General features: G+C 48.0%; 1 protein-coding gene across 1 annotated transcript; it reads right to left on the bottom strand.

Moving 5' to 3' along the window:
• Positions 1-325: 325 nt before the first annotated feature.
• On the bottom strand, positions 326-18,533 carry TLR8 (toll like receptor 8). The gene is made up of 3 exons (XM_041740342.1): positions 18,452-18,533; positions 4,445-4,502; positions 326-3,499 (listed from the first exon to the last, which is right to left on the bottom strand). Exon 3 carries the CDS (start codon positions 3,491-3,493, stop codon positions 377-379), a length of 3,117 nt encoding a protein of 1,038 aa, XP_041596276.1. The 5' UTR covers positions 3,494-3,499; positions 4,445-4,502; positions 18,452-18,533; the 3' UTR covers positions 326-376.
• Between the last annotated feature and the right edge of the window lie 965 nt (positions 18,534-19,498).

Here is a 19,498-nt window from a genome sequence, read left to right as displayed (position 1 = left end):
GTTGGCTTTGATGAAGCAAGCTGCTCCGTGGGAGACTTCCTGCTAGGGGGGCAAGTGAGAACAGCCTTTGACCGACAGCGAGGGAGGAACTGGGTCCTGAAAACCACCGCGTGAGTTTGAGCCTGGAAGGGGATCCCAAGCCCGGGAGGGTCCCGTGGCCCTCGCTGACCCCTAGACTGCAGCCTTTGAGAGATGCTGAGCAGAGGACTCGGCCAAGCCTCGTCCACGCTCCCGACCAGAGACGCTAAGATCACAGAGTGTGGGACTCTAAGCCACTGAGTCTGGGGGTAATTTGTTACACAGCAACAAATACCTAAGACAGAAGGGCAGTCGCTTCGCATTTTTATTATGTTGGCGGGTCATGGCTTAACATCAGTTAGTATTGCTTAATGGAATCAACGTACAAATTGTTATACCGTGAATCGTTCTCAGTTAAGACCACGTTTTTCAGACTTTGCCAAAACAAGCCTTCCGCCTTGGGGTTGTCAGGCCATTGAAGGATGGAGCTCTTGCAGATCCTCTGCCGCAGCCTCAAATACTGAGAATGCTGTAACACTGGCTCCAGCAAAATAAATATGATCACATCCATATTCTCATCCATGAGCCGCTGCAAGGCCAAGTAGAATGCCGTTTTAAAGTTCCAGTTTTGGGCGTATTCTTTGGTTAAGACGAATATGGTTTTCTTGCTTTGGTTTATGCTCTGCATGAGGTTATCGATGATGGCTAATCCCGGGTCCCAATCTCTCTCCTCTAAACAGAGGAGCACATTTTTCCCTTCACTCTCTTCGAGGTGGAAGCGCAGCTCATTTATCACCCAGTCAGTAACAGAGGCATCTTTGGTGTCATAAGAAACGTAGGCATCGTAGAAAGTTTGGGACGTGGAAACAGACCTGTAGCCTTTTACCTTAGCCAAGCACACGTGATAGATAAACCAGACATCCCAGTAAAACCAATGGTGACCCAAGGCAGCCAACATGACGGTGACGGTGATAAAGGACGTGAAGATACACAGCACCGCCGCGAGGGTATCCGAAATACAAGTTGTTAGCTCCAGACTCACAATGCTCTTCCCCCTTTGATCCCCGGGACTAGAGCAGATGACGTCTGTCAACCTAGGGATGGTGACATTCAGATTTTCATCCATCCATCTTCGAAAATCTCCAATGTCGCAAGTACAGTCAAAAGGGTTTCTACCTAGTTCCAGAATGGCTAAACTGGTGTTGGTCTTAGTTTGCAGCGTGGATTTGTTGATCATCTTCAGCAGGTTGGAGCTCAGGTCGAGGTGGATCAGACTGCTGGCTTCGGAAAGAAAGCTGGCGGGCAGGTGGGAAATCCTGTTCCGGTGCAGTAGCAGCGTCTGCAGGGAAGACGTGAATTTGGAGAGGCTGTTGGTTATAGAGGACAGTCTGTTTCCACTCAAGTCCAGCACCTGGAGACGTGGAAACTCCTGGAGTAACGTCCAGTTAAAGAAATTTAAAGCGTTATTTTTTATGTACAGTTGGGTGAGACTCTGGGGCAGGTTCAGGAAAGCTTCGTTCGGGATGCGCCGGAGGTTGTTTAAGGATAGATCGAGCCGTGTCAGATTCCTGAGACTTGTAAAAATTTTCCAGTACTTGTCACCTTCGGCATTCCACAAAATGTCAAGGCGGTTTCCACTGAAAACTAATTCTTCCAGGGACACGCTTCTCAGGTCTTGCTCCGTTAAAGTGTAGATGCTGTTGTGGCTCAAGTTTAAGACTTTCAGTTGTGTTAAGTTTTGAATAAATCCTAGGCGGTGCGTCACCCCTGCTATTCGGAAGTAGTGTGCATTGTAGCTGAGATCCAGAACTTCTAACTCGGGCAGATCACTGAGCGCGTTGTCATCGTCAAAGTCTAGTCTGTTGTTTGTCAAATCCAAATATTTGATATGCGGCACCGCTGAAAATTCATTTCCATGTAACACTTGACCGTTGCCGTTCGAAGACAGATTTAAGCAGGCGATGTCATGAAAAGCTTCAAATTGCTCTCGCCCGATGAAGAAAATACTGTTCAGGCTTAAATCTAAGGCTTTGCCATAAACTGTGCATTGTGGCTTTATTAAAGGATGGGTGTTATGATAAAAATTTGAGTGTGGGTCAAACTCAATATCCGCTGAGCGTGGCTTAAGGACATGCCTTTGAGAAGAGGAGCCATTTACTTCATTCTGCCGGATATCATTTACCAAGGGTGATATTCTGTTTTCTGACAAGTAAATGATGGAGAGGTTGGGGAAATTTTGGAAAAGGGTAAAATTAATTTGCTTAATAAAGTTGATACCCAAGTTGATAGTCTTTAGATTTGAGAGACCCATCAGGGGCTCGAAGTCTCCCGCTCTAAGTTCCTGGAATACGTAACCTCTTAAGTGCAACGCCTGGAGCAACTTAAGGCTAGAAAAGTTGTGGGAAATATTAATATATTTGGGATATTTCGCCTTTACGTAGTTATAAGATAAGTCAAGTATTTCCAAGACGGGCAGCTTCGTCAAAAATTCCCCGGAGGCTATTTCGTCAACTAGATAATTGAATTCCAGATGCAGCACCTTCAGGTTACGCATGTTGTCAAACCACGTTGCAGGAATCTTCCGGAGGGAAGTGCTAGAGAGGTTTAGGTAGCGAAGCTCCGTCAGGGTTTGAAAAGCAAGAGGATGGATCTGAATTGAAGCGCCTCCCTCACAAGGTGTACAGGGAAATGGGGCATTGAAGCACCTCGGACAGTTCCCGCTTAAATCCAGGACTCTTAAATTTCTCAATCCCTTGAAATCTTCCTGACTGATGATTTTAATCTTGGCGTTGCTAAGATAAAGTTCCCTGAGGGAGCTTGGCAGTTTCGGGGGCACATGGACAAGCTTATTAAAAGACAGGGACAGCACCTCCAAATTCGTAAGACTTTCAAACGTTCCGTCTTCTATGTTGAAAGTTTTGTTGTTACAGTTGTTGCCAAAATAGCAATTCCAGCTCAAATAGAGCCTTTCCAGATTCGTGAGCCCAGACGTATTCTTTTTCGTTACCCAGATGATGTTGTTCTGAATCAGGCTAAGTTCCTTCAAAGACCCTGGCAAGCCAGCCGGTATTTGGTATAACTGGTTGTCTTCAAGGAGTAACTGGTTTAGGTTTTGTAGGTTGAGGAATGCCCCATCTGTGATATTCATGCCATTTTTGTTATCAGGATTTTCACTCAGGTGCTGTGGGTTGGCGTTGTGATTTAGATTGATCTTAGTGAGATTTTGCAGCCCTTGGAATGATTCGTTTGTTATGTGTGTGATGTAATTATCAGACAGGTCTAGCACTGTCACGTACTTGCCCACTGTTTGGGGAACTTCTTGAAGTCGACGACCGTTGCACTCTGCAATAACAGAGCCATTCTGTCTTCTCTCGTCACAAGGATAGCTTCTAGAATAATTTGCTTTGGTGACGAACTCATAGGAGTCAGAGATGAGCAGGAAAAGGCAGGTCAGAACCAAAGACCGAGGGCTCATGTTTTCCTAAGGAAAATCAAAAGTGGAAGCGCAACGTTAGAGTAGCAGTATTTACTACGCATTTCATGATGTGACTATCAGCGCTTCATCACACCGTGCATGCGTTTTGAAGTGTGAATTCTCTCAACAATTCAACAAATTTGGTTTGGAACAATTGAATTTAAAAAATATATATATATATTTTTACTGGAATTCGATTTGCCAACATATAGTATAACAATTGGATTTTTAAAATCTGTTTTTCTGGGGATCCCTGGGTGGCTCAGCGGTTTAGCACCTGCCTTTGGCCCAGGGTGTGATCCTTGGAGTTCCAGGATCGAGTCCCACATTGGGCTCCCTGCATGGAGCCTGCTTCTCCCTCTGCCTGTGTCTCTGTCTCTCTCTCTCTGTGTCTCTCATGAATAAATAAAATCTTTAAAAAAAATAAAATAAAATCTGTTTTTCTTTTTCACATATTTATTTAAATTCTAGTTGGTTCACATATCGTCTAATATTGGTTTCAGGAGTAGAATTTAGTGATTCATCCCTTACATATAACACCTAGTGCCAGGTTATGAAAATTGTTCGGAACGATTTTAATTTCTCACTGCCTTCAGCTTCATGGTGCTCAAAGAAGTTGAAGATGGAACTATCTGAGATTATGTCGATGAGAAAGCCTGGGAAGCTTTTGCAGAGGTATTAATTGAGATGCCGCATCACCGTAGCAGGTCTGATGCTGGCCCGTGGCTGTGGTTCATCTAGGTCTGTAGCGCAGCAAGCTATAGATTCATAGCTTCAACCTATTAGCGTAACTCTTGATGAAAGTTGGCCCGTCCCAAGTAGAGTTCAGATCCAGCTTTCATTATGGGGTCATCCGAGATCTCCAAGCCAGAGTCTCCTCTAGCTCACCTACGTAGCCATCTCTCTACACAACCGTATCTCTTATTGCCATTCCCCCCAGTTTTTTCCTACCTCTCCAGTGGCGCGTCTCTGGATCTCTTATCTCCTCGAGTGACAAAGCGGACACCTTCTGTTGATAAGAATAACAGCGTATCAGGTAGTGTGCTCACCAGAAACATTTTCTCACCCGTGTTAATGCTCAGAGCAACACAATGAGGTGGGTTCTATGTTTTTCACATTTTGTGGGTGAAGAAACAAACCCAGACACTTTGGTGGCTTTCAGAAGGATAGGGCAGCCCGGGTGGCTCAGCGGTTTAGCGCTGCCTTCAGTCCAGGGTGTGATCCTGGAGACCCGGGATCGAGTCCCACATCAGGCTCCCTGCATGGAGCCTGCTGCTCCGTCTGCCTGTGTCTGTGCCTCTCATGAATAAATAAATAAAATCTTAAAAAAAAGAAGGATGATACACCGTAGAGCTGGATCCCAGTCATTCTGATTCCAACATCATGTTTTAACCGGTAGCCATGATGCTACACAACCTCACTTTGAACTCTTCATGCCAGAACAGTGCCTCAATTGTAGACAGCACGCAACAAAAATTTTGCGGAATGCCTACCAGCGCTCACATGTCCCTTAGCAGATGAACATTGGCATGCATAGCTATTCTGTGGCTAATATTGTAAACTTCTGTGGGGAAGACGTGATGTTTCGTATTTTTATGCGGCCTCTGTAACACTTTGTAGTGCCTCACTTTCTGCAGCCCTCTCTCTCTTTTTTTTAAAGACAATTTATTTATTTTTAAAGATTTGAGGGGATCCCTTGGTGGCTCAGCAGTTTGGCGCCTGCCTTTGGCCTAGGGTGCGATCCTGGAGTCCTGGGATCGAGTCCCGCATCCGGTTCCCGGCATGGAGCCTGTTTCTCCCTCTGCCTGTGTCTCTGCCTCTCTCTCTCTTTATGACTCTCATGAATGAATAAATAAAGATTTTATTTATTCATTCATGAGAGTCATAGACAGAGACGCAGAAACATAAGCAGAGGGAGAAGCAGGCTCCATGCCGGGAACCAGATGCGGGACTTGATCCCTGGACCCCGGGATCATGACCTGAGCCAAAGGTAGACGCTCAACCACTGAGCCACCAGGCGTCCCTCTGCAGCCCTCTCAACGGAGGGCTCAATATGTTACTTTTGGTCGTTATACAATGCAATAAACAGATTAATGTGATTCGTTTGATGAGGGTCATGCTCAACTCTCAAAATCTTATTTCACTGGGCATGGAAATCAACCTTCACTAAATTGTACTTTTCACTAGAGCTCAACTCACATCCTTATTGAGAGTGAAGCCAGGTAAGTTCTTCCTCTTTAAATTCTTCTAAAGTTGAGTGTTAATGAGCTAACAGTCACTGTCATACCCTTGGTAGTGAATAGTGATTATTCTGGGGATCAATGATCACTGCCAATTCATCACACTCGAGGAAGAGCCAGCTCCTGATGAGATGAAAATATATAAGGTGAACCAGAACTCCCAGGCATTTCCAGTTACTTTCAGTTATTTTCAAATACAGCACAATCTAGGTGCCGCTACTTGATGTTTTACTAGAAGAAAGCCCTGCTTTACCTGGTTTGGTAGGCAGAATTTTAAGAGGGCCCCTCTGGCCTTTGCCCCCTCACACTACTGGTGTAATCGTGCTATGTCACTGTGGCAAAAGGTTGATTATCCAGATGGGCCTAATTTAATTGTATGTGCCTCTAAAAGCAGCGAGTTTTCTCTGGCTCGCAGCAGAAAGGAGGAGCAGAGATCAGAAGCAGGAGAATAATTTGACTCTTGCGGACTTAAAGGTGGACGGGGCCGCTGACGGGGAATGCAGGCAGCCTTTAGAAGCCGAGAGTGGTTCTCTGCTGACAGCTTGCAAAGAAATGCCCCCTCTCCCATCCTACAACCACGAAGAATTAAAACTGACTGACACCCTGAATGCACTTGCAAATGGATCCTTACTCGGAACCTGGAGAGAAGAGTCCAGCTTGGCCAGTATGTTGATGTGAGCCTTAGGAGATCTAGAGCAGAGGACCCAGGCAAGCCCACTCAGACTTAACCTACAGAAATTTGAGCTAATGAATGCGTATTGTTTGAAGCCTCTAATTGTATTAATTTGATAGGTTAAATTTGAGTTTGTGATCTTCCAGTGGAGATGTCCAGAAGGCAGTTACATATATGCCCCTTGGGCTCAGAGGAGCCTCATGGACGGATGAATTTGGGAGTTGTGGCAAGTGTACACCATAAAGGATATTCCACATTTCTGTTCCATCAACAACAATTTTCTCATGTTTTTTTTTTCCTAGTAATTTTATGATTTCACTTTCTTACAGTGAAATATTTATCTCACTGGGATTGTTTTGGCTTAAAACATGAGGTGCAGGGACGCCTGGGTGGCTCAGCGGTTGAGCGTCTGCCTTTGGCTCAGGGCATAATCCCGGGGTCCTGCGATCTAGTCCCCTATCGGGCTCCCAGCATGGGGCCTGCTTCTCCCTCTGCCTGTGTCTCTGCCTCTCTCTGTGTCTCTCATGAATAAGTAAATAATATCTTTAAAAACAAAACAAAACAAAAACATGAGGTGCAGACTTACAATATTTTTTTTCTCAGCAGAGACCTGGTTGCCCCAACACTGTCTATGTATTTATTTTCGCCGAGGTATAGTTGACACTCAGTGTCACATTAGTTTCAGGCACACAACCTAGTGATTCGATAACTCTGCACCTCATGCTCTGCTCAGCACAGGTGTGGCCCCCACCTGCCACCACACAGCGCTATTACAGTACCTCTGACTGTACTGCCTGCGCTGTACCCTTCATCCCCGAGGCATACTCATTCCCTACCTGGAAGCCCATATCTCCCATTGCCCCCTTCACCCATTTTTCTCATTCCCCACCACCCTCTCCTCTGGCAACTACTAGTTTGTTGTCTGTATTCCTAGGTCTGCTTCTTTGATTCGTTCATTTTTTTTTGTTTTTTAGATTCCACAGATAAGTGAAATCATACAGTATCTGCCTATGACGTATGTCATTGAGCATAATGCCGTCTGGGTCCATCCACGTTGTCACAAGTGGCAAGATCTCATTCTTTTTCTTTAAATTATATCTCAATGGCCTTTTTTAAACAAAAGATTTAATTTATTTATTCATGGGAGAGAGAGAGAGGCAGAGACCCAGGCAGAGGGAGAAGCAGGTTCCATTAGGGAGCCCGACGTGGGATTCGATCCCGGGTCTCCAGGATCAGGCCCTGGGCTGAAGGCGGCGCTAAACTGCTGGGCCACCCGGGCTGCCCAGATCTCATTCTTTTTTATAGCTGTTGTGTGTACACTACATCTTTATCCATTCATCTATCGATGGACACTTAGGCTGCTTCCACATCCTGGCTATTGTGAATGAGGCTGTAATGAACATAGGAGTGTGTGTATTTTTTTGAATTCGTGTTTCCATTTTCTTTGGATTCATACCCAGTAGTGAAATTACTGCACCATATAGTGTTTCTATTTTTTAGTTTTTGAGGAACCTCCAACAGTATTTTTCGCAGTGGTTGTACCAGCACCAATTAACATCCCCACCAACAGGGCACGAGGGTTCTCTTTTCTCCACATCCCCCTCAACATGTCTTTTGTGTGTGCATTTTATTTTAGCCATTGTGACAAGTGCGAGGTGAGATCTCGTGGAGGTTTCGATTCACATTTTCCTGAGGATGAGTGATGGTGAGCATCTTTTCATGTGTCTGTTGGCCATCCCTATGCCTTCTTTAGAAAAATGTCCATTCGGGTCCTCTGCCCAATTTTAATCAGACTATTTTTTTGGTGTTGAGTTGTGTAGTTCATGTATTTTGGATAGCAACCCTTTATCAGACAGACCCTTTGCAAATATCTTCTCACATTCAGTAGGTTGCTGTTTTGTTTTGTTGATGTGTAACATCATTTGAATAATTTTTTGCTCACCAACTTGATATACTCCTTTTATCATATACTAATTTTCTTGTATATTTGGGTTTTTTTTTAAAGATTGTATTTATTTATTCATGAAAGACACAGAGAGGGAGAGAGAGGCAGAGCCACAGGCAAAGGGAGAAACAGGCTCCATGCAGGGAGCCCAACGTGAGACTCGATCCCGGGGTCTCCAGGACCACATCCTGGGCCGAAGGCGGTACTAAACCGCTGAGCCCCCCAGGCTGCCTACTTTCCTGTATATTTGGGTCTATTTCTAGACTCTCTGCTTCATCAATCTGTTCATCATTCATGCGCTAGCACCGCATGTTTTAATAATTACAGTTTTAGGGGATGTTAGTATCTGATCGGGCAAGTCCTGCTCAGTGTTCTCCTTTGGTGAACAGATTACTCCTATTAGACGGTAGAAATTACGGTGGAGAGGGGTGCCCGGGGGGCTCAGTGGGTGAAGCATCTGCCTTCGGTTCAGGTCATGATCCCGGGGGCCTGGGATTGAGGCCCGCATTGGGCTCTCCACTCTGCGGGGGGGGGCCTACTTCTCCACCCCCCTCTGCCCACAGCTCCCCCTGCTTGTGCACTCTCTCTCTCCCTCTGTCAACTAGATCAATAAAACCTTAAAAGAAAAAAAAGGAAATTATTATGAAGAGAAATAAAGACAGGGAAGAGGTTGGTTATGTAGACTGTCCATCGATTGGGATTTGTCTGTGGGTTTTCTCATGATGAAACTGGGGTAATGGCTGAGGTAGTGCTTGTCAGGTTCCTGCTCTAATTTTTAATTATTAATTAATTAAAAAAATTCAAAATTAATGTTTAAAAGGGTCCATGAGGAACAGATGGCGGGGTAAGGACAGATTGGAGACTCTTCCCTTGGCCTGCTAACCAGTTGTGTCGGTAGGAGCGGCATTTTTAGGTAGTTCGTTGGGCAGGTCCAGAGGACAGAGCTGCCCTGTGTGGCCTCAAGTTAAGGCCTCCACGTCTCATTTCAGAGGCCAAGGCCTCTCCTACAATGAACAAGTGAGTGGAAAAGCCTCTAGGGGGCACTGGAGACCAGGAGGAGAACTTGTTGAACTCCACTGGGTTTTTTTGTTTTGTTTTGTTTTGTTGTTTTTTTTTTTTTCAGGATGCAAATGGCCTCCCAGAGAGTGAGGCAGCTTACAGTAGATGTCGGCCAGGGAAGGGATCAGGACATCCCGCAGATCTGTGAGCGAGGAGCTCGAGGTTCCTAGCTCCACCCTTCCACAAGTCCAGAGTGGACAAGCTCCACGTAACCTCAATTTGAAGAGAAACACACGGTGGGGCAGGGTAGGAAGTGGTGGGCAGGCTGCTAGCCTGGGGGTTGAGGAGAAAACCTCTCCCCGTCAGCCCCTCCCTCTGCCTCAGGTCCTCTCCCAAAGTGCTGGGTGAGGCCCAGGGGCCAGGCCGCTTGGCAAGGCCCTAGCTCGCTCCTCCAGCTGGAGCTGGGGGAAGGGGGGCAAGACCCCAGCAGGAGCAGCATGACCTCCCCAGCTGAGCCCCTGGCTCCCAAAAGTCTGTGGCTCCAGAAGCACCTCCTGGGGAGCCAGATCCCAGGCAGGGCGAGAAGGGTACCCGGGACAGCCAGGCCTCACTCAGGTGTCGCCGACGAACCAACACATCCAGCCTGGCAACTCTGCAAGGAAAATAGAGAAATGGCCACTCGCCCCCGCTCCCCCCAAATAGAGAAATGGCAACTTGGCAAATAAAATCGAGGGCGCAAGGGGGCAATTATGCAAGTAACACAGAAAGTGCAACTATGCAAATAAAACCGAACCTGAGACAGGGAGGAGAAAGGACGTGCACTTCTGCTGCTGTTTGCCTCTCCCGCCCTGGCAGGTCAAGGCCCCCACTAAGGGAGAGTAAGGACCGGGTCGCCCCTGACGTCCGCGAGGGCATCGACAGAGAGCACCTGCAGCAGGCAGCACCGAGCCCCGTCCTCCCCACCCTCCCCATCGTCCCCATCCTCCTGATGCTCCCCACCCTCCCCATCGTCCCCATCCTCCTGATACTCCCTACTCTCCCCATCCTCCCCATCCTCCCCATTGTCCCCATCCTCCCGGCCCTCCCAATACTCCCCACCTTCCCCACCCTCCCCATACTCCCCAACGTCCCCATCCTCCCCATCCTCCTGATACTTCCCACCTTCCCCATCCTCCCCATCCTCCCGATATTCCCCACTCTCTCCATCCTCCCATCCTCCCCATCCTCCCGATATTCCCCACTCTCTCCATCCTCCCCATCCTCCTCCTGCACCACCCCTGGCTCTGGGAACTCTGCCAATGACCCAGCTCACGGACACCCCCCTCTAGCACCCCAGCAGGAGACCAGAGCATCTCCCTGGGAAAATGAACAAGCACGGTAGCAGAGCTGTGAGTACCAAATTTAAGGGGGCACCCCAAAACTTAGTCATCAAGATGAATGCTAGTCTAACAACTTAAAATCTCTGATGGGCTAAATGTTCAACATTTTAAATAAAGATGGGCACCTGGGTGGCTCAGTGGTTGAGCATCTACCTTTGGCTCAGGGCGTGATCCTGGGGTCCTGGGATCGAGTCCCATATCGGGCTTTCTGTGGGAAGCCTGCTTCTCCCTCTGCCTGTGTCTCTGCCTCTCTCTCTGTGTCTCTCATGAATAAATAAATTTTTAAAAATCTTTCAATAAAGACAGAATCCAACCCTGCACTTGTGAGGCACCACTTCGCTTGCCTCACCCTGAGCCCAGCTGTGGTTCCAAAAAAACTTTATTTACCAAAACTGGCAAAACTAGTCTGCAGGCTGGGCTGTAATTTGCCAATTTGATTTTTGAATAGCAAATAGTGCTATTAAAATATTGCTTATCTTGATTACGGAGCTTTTTGGCATCCTCCCTTCCTTAAATTTTGCACCTGGATGAGCGCCTCAACTCGCCTCACCCCGGCCTCAGCCCTGCACCAGAGAAAAGATCTATGATCACGTTGGCATAGTCCGACCAAAAGCGACTCACAGCCATTCATCTTGGGCACAGGCTCATCCGTTGGGAAGTCCTGTCCTTGAAATTGGAGCTCGTAATCAGTTATTTGATGGCCCACGCTTGAGTATGAAATAACAACCAATACCAATCACCTGAGCGATTCACCGAGCATGAGAAAAATCGATACAAGCAAAAAGAAAAAAACAATCAGACGCAGCTATTGATCGAATGAGGCCTTCTGGTGCCCAGGATAGTGGTTTACGGTTTATTTTCTTAATGCAGGTCCTGGCTTGCGCGCATTCTCAGTCCCCTCTCTGCAAGTCTGAAATCCTAAAAAATCTGAGCACCAGAAGACTACATTTTTGTTTCTTTTATAACATATTTGGCAGCAGAACGTGACCTGAACTGACCTAAGGCTACTGTCACCTGTATTTCCGTACTTAGCGTGAGCGTTCTTGTTTCACGGCAGAAACAGGCACGTGCCTGACCTGGACCCCTTGGAAGTGTTTTATAATGTATTGTGTGGGGAGCATGTCATCTTGCTAGGATGTGAATTCTGAATTCGGACGCCCTGCTGGCCTACAGGTTTCAGATAGGGGCCTGGGGATCAGTACTTAAACCTCCTGGGCGCCCGGGTGGCACAGTTGGGTAAGTGCTCGACTCTTGGTTTCGGCTCAGGTCACGATCTCAGGGCTCTGAGATGGAGCCCCCGAGTCGGGCTCTGCGCTCCACTCTGCAGGGAGTGTGTTTGCCCCCCTCCCCTGCCTCTCCCCCTGCTTGTGCTCTCTGGCTCTCCATCAAATAAATAAAATCTTAAAAAAAAAAAAACAAATTAGGGGATCCCTGGGTGGCTCAGTGGTTTAGCACCTGCCCTTGGCTCAGGGCCTGATCCTGGGGTCCCGGGATCGAGTCCCCCATCAGGCTCCCCATAGGGAGCCTACTTCTCCCTCTGCCTGTGTCTCTGCCTCTCTCTCTCTCTCTGTGTCTCTCATGAATAAATAAATAAAATATTAAAAAAAAAACAACTTAGATCTCCTTCCCTGGGGACATATTAGTGATTCCTGAATTTCCCTTGGCATGTGTGGTAAATCAGCAAATCGAATGTGGTTGTCAACAGGGCCGAGCTATGATGGCACTTGTGGGCTCCTTCCTCCATTAAAAAAAAATAGTAAAAAATTTATCTAATGACTGCTTTGGCGTAAAGCCCTGCACAGTCTGGGCTGGATTATGTTACTTTCCTGATTTTATTTTATTTTATTTTATTTTATTTTATTTTATTTTATTTTATTTTATTTTATTTTATTTTATTTTATCTTATCTTATCTTATCTTATTTTATTTTATTTTATTTTATTTTATTTTATTTTATTTTATTTTTTAAAAGATTTTAAAAGAGAAGCAGGCTCCATGCAGGGAGCCTGATGTGGGACTTGATCCCCGGTCTCCAGGATCACGCCCTGGGCTGAAGGCGGCACTAAACCCCTGAGCCACCTGGGCTGCCCCACTTTCCTGATTTTAAAGAAAACAAAACGTCTCCTTAAAGTGTCACGGGCCCTAGGCCCTGTGCCTTCTAAGAAGAGCTCTCCAAAAAGAAGCCAACCCTGGTTGTCAGTGCTGTTGCCCTGGGGCTCAGATCAGGCCCAGGGGTGAGGTGGGGAGATACCCGCTGGCGGAAAGAGAAGGGTTAGAGCGGAGCTGACCTGTGGGAGACCCGAAGCCAGCAGAGGTGGCAGACAGGGATCAGAAAAGGAGAGTGTGGTGGCTTCAGTTATGCCCCCCAAATGCATGCTGAACTTTTTTTTTTTTTTAAGATTTTTATTTATTTATTCATGAGAGACACACAGAGAGGGGCAGAGGCACAGGCAGAGGGAGAAGCAGGCTCCCCGCTGAGCAGGGAGCCTGACGTGGGACTCAATCCTGGGACCCCGGGGTCATGCCCTGAGCCAAAGGCAGACGCTCAGCCCCTGAGCCCCCCAGGGATCCCCACACGCTGAACTTCTCTGTACCTGTGAGTGTGACCTCACTTGGAAGTAGGGTCTTTAGAATTAGAATGGAGTTGGGGTGCCTGGGGGGCTCAGTGGGTTGCGTGTCTGCCTTCGGCTCATGTCTGGGGTCCTGGGATCGAGTCCTGCATCGGGCCCCCTACTCAGCGCGGAGCCTGCTTCTCCCTCTCCCTCTGCTCCACCCCCTGCTTGTGTTCTCTGTCTCTCTAAAAAATAATAAAATCTTAAAAAAAAAACAAAAGGAATGGGAATGGAGTCAAAGTGAGGTCCTGCTGCGTTAGGGTGCAGCCTAGTCTGGTGACTGGGGTCCTAAGAAGGAGGGGACGTTGGCAAGGAGCACCGAGGACTGCCGGCCACCTGCCGGCCACCGCGGGGAGCCAGGAGCAGGGCCTGGGACCCTTCCCCCTGAGCCACCAAGAAGGAACCAAGCGTGCTGATAGCACCTGGATCTTAGACTTCCGGCCTCCAGGATGGCCAGAGCACCCGGTGCTGTGGTTCTGGGCCACCAAGTTTGTGATGCCTGCCACAGAGGCCCCAGGAAACGAAGGGGGTGAGAACGGGGGGCCGGTGACCCCACCGCCCAGACACAGTGCAGCGGCCCGAGGAGGCCCTTGGTGCACACGGGCCCGTGGCTCAGTGCCCTGCACACCCCCGAGGACGCCCGAGGCAGCGTGCTCTGGATTCTCACTGGGAACCCCCAGAAGAAGTCAGGACCCGTTTGTTTCTTTAAAGAGAGCCTATGACACACACACACACACACACACACACACACTCACACATGCACGCACGCACACAGAAATCTGTTTAACTTCCCCTCCCTGCCAGAGACAGCTGTTAGCTGTAGAGGAAGCGATTTCACAACCGTTTTCCTATTTTCCGTGCGCCCTCAGGTCTTTGGCTGGGGCCGTGGCACACCACAGGCCAGACCTGTCCCTCGAGTTCCTAAAGACGCACACGACACAACAAAAAACAACCTGCCTTGGTCCTCCCTCAAATCTGCCTTCCGTGCTTGGATGCCAGGAGACGCCAAAACCACAATTTTCAAGGCCCAGCGCCCTTTCAAGGCTCGGAAAAAGTCCGCCTTGGCTGGGGACACCCCCAGAAGCCCTCCCGTGGGCCGAGGGTCGTGCGTAGGACAGAAGCTGAACGTGCTGGGTGCAAAGGGAGCGCTCCCCACTGGGCGGTGCTAAAATAGATCCCGCTGGTTTTCCTGCACAATTTCACAATCTAGGGCAAAAATCGCCTGCGGGGGTTCCGGGTGGGGGCCGAGCCTGCCTTCCTGAAATAAAACAGCTTTTTATCTTTCCACATCCCTTTCCTAGGCTGCAAACGGCCTTTCGGCAATGATACCCCCTTTCCTCGCCCTCTGCCTCCCACCACCTCCCGAGCTTACTCCTTTCTCAGGATGGGTCCCGCTGGTAACCCCTAGCGCTGCAGTGTCAAGAGAACCCATTGATTATAAAACGTGATTAATCCCCCCAGGTGACTTATTTCCCTGTTTGGACGGGTGTGTCGTGGCATTCGACCAGACCTGATTTTTTAATTTTTTTATTTTTGCCAAACTGGACATTTTTCTAACTTCTAACAGGTTTTGCTTCGTTTGCAGTTGACTCTGTGGACCACTGAGGCATCCTGACAGTCCATGAATAAAGAAACGGTTGGCAGGATTTGTCACCTCGGATAAAACTTATAATTAATCAATGGATTTTTTATTTTATCCATCCCAAAGCTGACGGATCCGCTCACAGCTTTGGAGGCAAGAAGATACCACTACCGCATCAAATGTACACGTCCAAAAAAAAGAAAATACTAAAAAATAGTGAAAGGGAATAAAGGGGAAAGGAGAAAAAATGAGTGGGAAATATCAGAGAGGGAGACAGAACATGAGAGACTCCTAACTCTGGGAAACGAACTAGGGGTGGTGGAAGGGGAGGTGGGCAGGGGGTGGGGGTGACTGGGTGATGGGCACTGAGGGGGGCACTTGACGGGATGAGCACTGGGGGTTATTCTATATGTTGGCAAATTGAACACCAATAAAAAATAAAATTATAAAAATAAAAAAGCACAAAAAAACAAAAAACAAATGCACACGTCCACAAAGAGATGGGTCCTGATTTACTATATGTTGAAATATGAAAAATCATGCTATTTGAATTCCTGGAAGTATAGGATAGGAGGGAGCACGTGGTGAGTGCTTTACCAGGAAGCAAACCCTGGGAGCTGCACCAAGTCACACATCTTTGTATTTAATCCTCCTAAAACTCAGGGCGGTGGATGCTACTCTAAGCCCTCATTTTACAGACGGGGAACCTGAGGCTCAGAGAAGCTGATCTCCCCAAGGTCACTCAAATGGGACGTGGCAGGGCTGCAGCTGAGCCCGGACACCCCGAGTGGTTAGCAGATGGGTGGGCCTGGAGGCAAGCAGCTGGTTGGCAATGCTCTGGTTTGGATTATCCGCAGAGACCTCCCGGCCACACCTGGACCTTCAGGATTCAAATGCCGGGGGTGGATTTTCCACCTTGCCTTTCTGCACTGGTCAGTCTACCCCTGGGGCACTTCCAGATTTTCTGGAATTCCGTAGAACCACCGGAAGCCCACTGACTGGAGACATAGACACCCACGAGGAGCTCTTTATTACCCTCGGCAAAGTCAGCACGGCCTGTACTCGCTCCTGCCGACCCAGAAGCCGCGGGTTACGCGTCCAATTTACTCTGCATTATAGTCCTGAAGAGTCATAAATTGGAGATAAGACTTTAAACAGCAGCAAATCCCGCAGCTCTGTTTAATAACCCAGCTGAAGTCGAGACATTCCATTGGAATGATGATCCCCCCAGTAGGCTCTGGCCGTCACCCTAAGATGCCCTTATAAATCACATCCAGCGGGTTTTCAAAGACTAACCATGAGTAACAACATGTTCCCCCACGAGACACACCCCACATCCCCTAAGTCTGGTTTCTCAGGGGCCTGCCTTCCGTCTCCCCCACCCCCCCACCCCCGCCACACGCAGTGCTGAGGCTCAGCACCGGACAGGATGAGAAGCAGCCCCTGGAGGAGAACGAGCGAGCGTCACCCCCTGCCTCACCCTGAACCACAGCCCTGGCTTTTCAGCTAAGGCACTCTTGGAGCCTTCATTTCACCTTCTGAAATCAAACCAAGGGGCTAATAAGTGAGCTCCGGGTCTTCTGGAATCTTCTCACGCCCCCACAAAAGGACTGTGCTCTTTTAAGCAAAGGACCAAAGGAGCTGGTCTGGTGCTGTCCTAAGGCGGTGGCTCTTGGGCTCACGTTGAGAAAGCTGTGAAGCTGAGAAGCTACGAACGGCTAGACCCAGCCCTCGACATTCTGATTCCTTCAGTTTGGGGGGTCCCTGGTGATTCCAATGTGTAGTCAAGCCTCTGAGGTCAAAGGACCTTGCCAGGGGCCTGTGAGGTCCTTGACCTCTACCTAAGTCACCCGTGGAAGGGAGGCAGGGCATGTTTCCACGCTGAGTTGGATTTTGTTATCATTCCATTTGTCTCTCATGAATAAATAAATAAAATCTTAAAAAAAAAAAGAAAAGAAAAGAAACTGGATAACTTCAATCCCAATTCCACATGTGTCATTGGCCCTGGCGGGCCACCACAGTCAGTTCATAAAGCATCATAAAAATTCAGTACAGACTTCGTCTCCTTTCAAGATCTAAAACGGGCATTACATGGATTTCAAAATTAACTCCTTTCGGCCACCAACAAGAGTGGAATCTCGCCATTTGCAACCATGTGGGGGGGGGGTGGGGGTAGAGAGGATGATGCTAAGTGAAATAAGTCAGAGAAAGACAAATACCATATGATCTCACTCATTTGTGGAATTTAAGAAACAAAACAGATGAGCAAGGGGGGTGGGGAAAGACAGAGAGAGAGAGAGAACAAACCAAGAAACAGACTCAACTACAGAGAACACACGGGTGGTTGGGGGGGGGGGGTGAGGGGAGAAGTGAAACAGGTGATGGGGATGCACGAGGGCACTTGTGATGAGCACCGGGTGATGGATGGGAGCGCTGAATCACCGCATTGTACACCTGAGCTTAATATTACACCTTAACCTTAACTACCTGGAACTAAGATCTTTAAAAAAATAAAAAAGGAAAGAAAAAGAACTTCAAAAACTTAAATATATACACTAAATGGCTGTAGAAGTAAATAACTCCAAGAACTTTAATAAGCACTGACTGAGCATGGAAACATTATAAGGTAAATTTTGGATGAGAGTCTCTTGAAATCAGACTTTTCAACTGCTCTCAAATCTGAGTTTTTTTTTTTAGAAAACACATCACTTCTTAAAATCGTCAAGTCTGTGTTTCCATCTGACAGTTGTCGGCAATAACAAAAAACTGACCCCCTGCTAGGTCTCAACACTCAAGCACACAACTGCAGAAATGGTGCCACGTTTACTTAAAAATCCTGAACAAGAAAAGGGGCAACTAATATTGAACATTAAGCTCCTACGAGTCTCAATTTCAGGCTCCGCCTAGGCCCTCGCAAGCGACTGGCGCAGGGGAGATCAGAGTTTGCCCTTTTTAATTTAGTTTAATTTAATTTTTTTTTTATAGAGGTAGCAAAGGAAAAACACTTCTCCCACCCACTTGGCTTTCAACTCTTTGGTTCTAGAAGAGAATATTGCACGACCGGAGAGTCATAGTCAACTCCTGAACCTGGAATTTGCTTGTTCTCCTATTGGAATTAGTAAGATCGCTTACTAGGTTTGATTTTCTTTTTTTTTTTTTTTTAATTTTTGTTTATTTATGATAGTCAGAGAGAGAGAGAGGCAGAGACACAGGCAGAGGGAGAAGCAGGCTCCATGCACCGGGAGCCTGACGTGGGATTCGATCCCGGGTCTCCAGGATCGCGCCCTGGGCCAAAGGCAGGCGCCAAACCGCTGCGCCACCCAGGGATCCCTAGGTTTGATTTTCAAAACCTACTGCACATGAGGCCGCTCGGCCCACATTAGGAGTTGCTTCAATACTTAACCTTTTTATGCTTGTGGCCCCATCCGTCCCTTTCTGTGTCCACACCATTTGCTCCCAAACCACATTTCGGAGTCGGAAATCAGGTATTTTGTTGGAAAGCTTCGTTAAAAGAATAGGGGCGGCTTACCGAGCTTCTGTGGTCCTAAAGTCTCATCCCGTCACCTGCAGCACCGAGGGGGGCTGTCCTCTGGGCGGTAGGTGCACTCAGGGAAAAGAAACTGGCCAACTTCCTGAACTCGGCTGCGGAACCTAGCACGTGGTTTGCAGAACTTTATGTGAGAAGAAGGGAACTTGTGATTTCTTAACTGTTGCCAAATCATTTATTGACTGTGCTTTCAAATTTCAAAACTGAAATTCACGGGGAGGGGAGAAAGTTATTTATAAAATAATTTGAGTAAGTGACACAAATATAACACATATGGGGTTGGGTGTGTGTATGTGTGAGTTTGTGTATTTTGGGGTGTATGTCGGGGGGTGGGGAGATGGCTGCAAGGATCCTCACCAAAATGTTAACATCGGGGTGGGGGGCACCGGGGTGGCTCAGCAGTTGGTGGCTCAGGGTGTGATCCTGGGGGTCCCGGGATCGAGTCCCGCATCGGGCTCCCCGCAGGGACCCTGCTTCTCCCTCTGCCCGTGTCTCTGTCTCTCTTTCTCTCTGTGTCTCTCATGAATAAATAGATAACATCTCAAAAAAAGATGTTAACATCGCTTTGCTCTGGAGTCTAGGATCAGGGGAAAATGAAGGAGAGAAACAGGGAATTTTTTTCTTCCGCTTCGCAAGCTTTAGTGTGTTTTTGTAAACTTCACAACTCTGAGGTCAGTTTAGGGTTGCCCAAACCCCTCTTGTTGTTGTATGATTCACGGTTAAATAACACTTGCGTCGCCTTGGCTTTGTCCTACTCATTTCCAAGACAGCTCATAGCAAGGGAGGTGTGGGGCTCCGTGGGGCCTGTCCCCTGGGTGTCCCTGCACCTCAGCCGGCACCTGGCACATGGCCTAAGCCCAACAAACGTTTGGTGAATGGGCCAGCGGGGGGCTGGATGAGCACGCACCAGGCACGGAGACTCAGTTTCCTGATTTGGTCTGACAGGTGAAGTGGAACCGAGGGCCTCAGAAGGTTTAACTGAGCGTTGGGGTCCGCAAACCACAGCGTGTGGGCCCAAGCCGGCCCCAG

This window comes from Vulpes lagopus, chromosome X (genome assembly GCF_018345385.1).
Source record: "Vulpes lagopus strain Blue_001 chromosome X, ASM1834538v1, whole genome shotgun sequence".
NCBI lineage: Eukaryota > Metazoa > Chordata > Mammalia > Carnivora > Canidae > Vulpes > Vulpes lagopus.
This window is presented reverse-complemented; position numbering and strand designations above follow the sequence as displayed.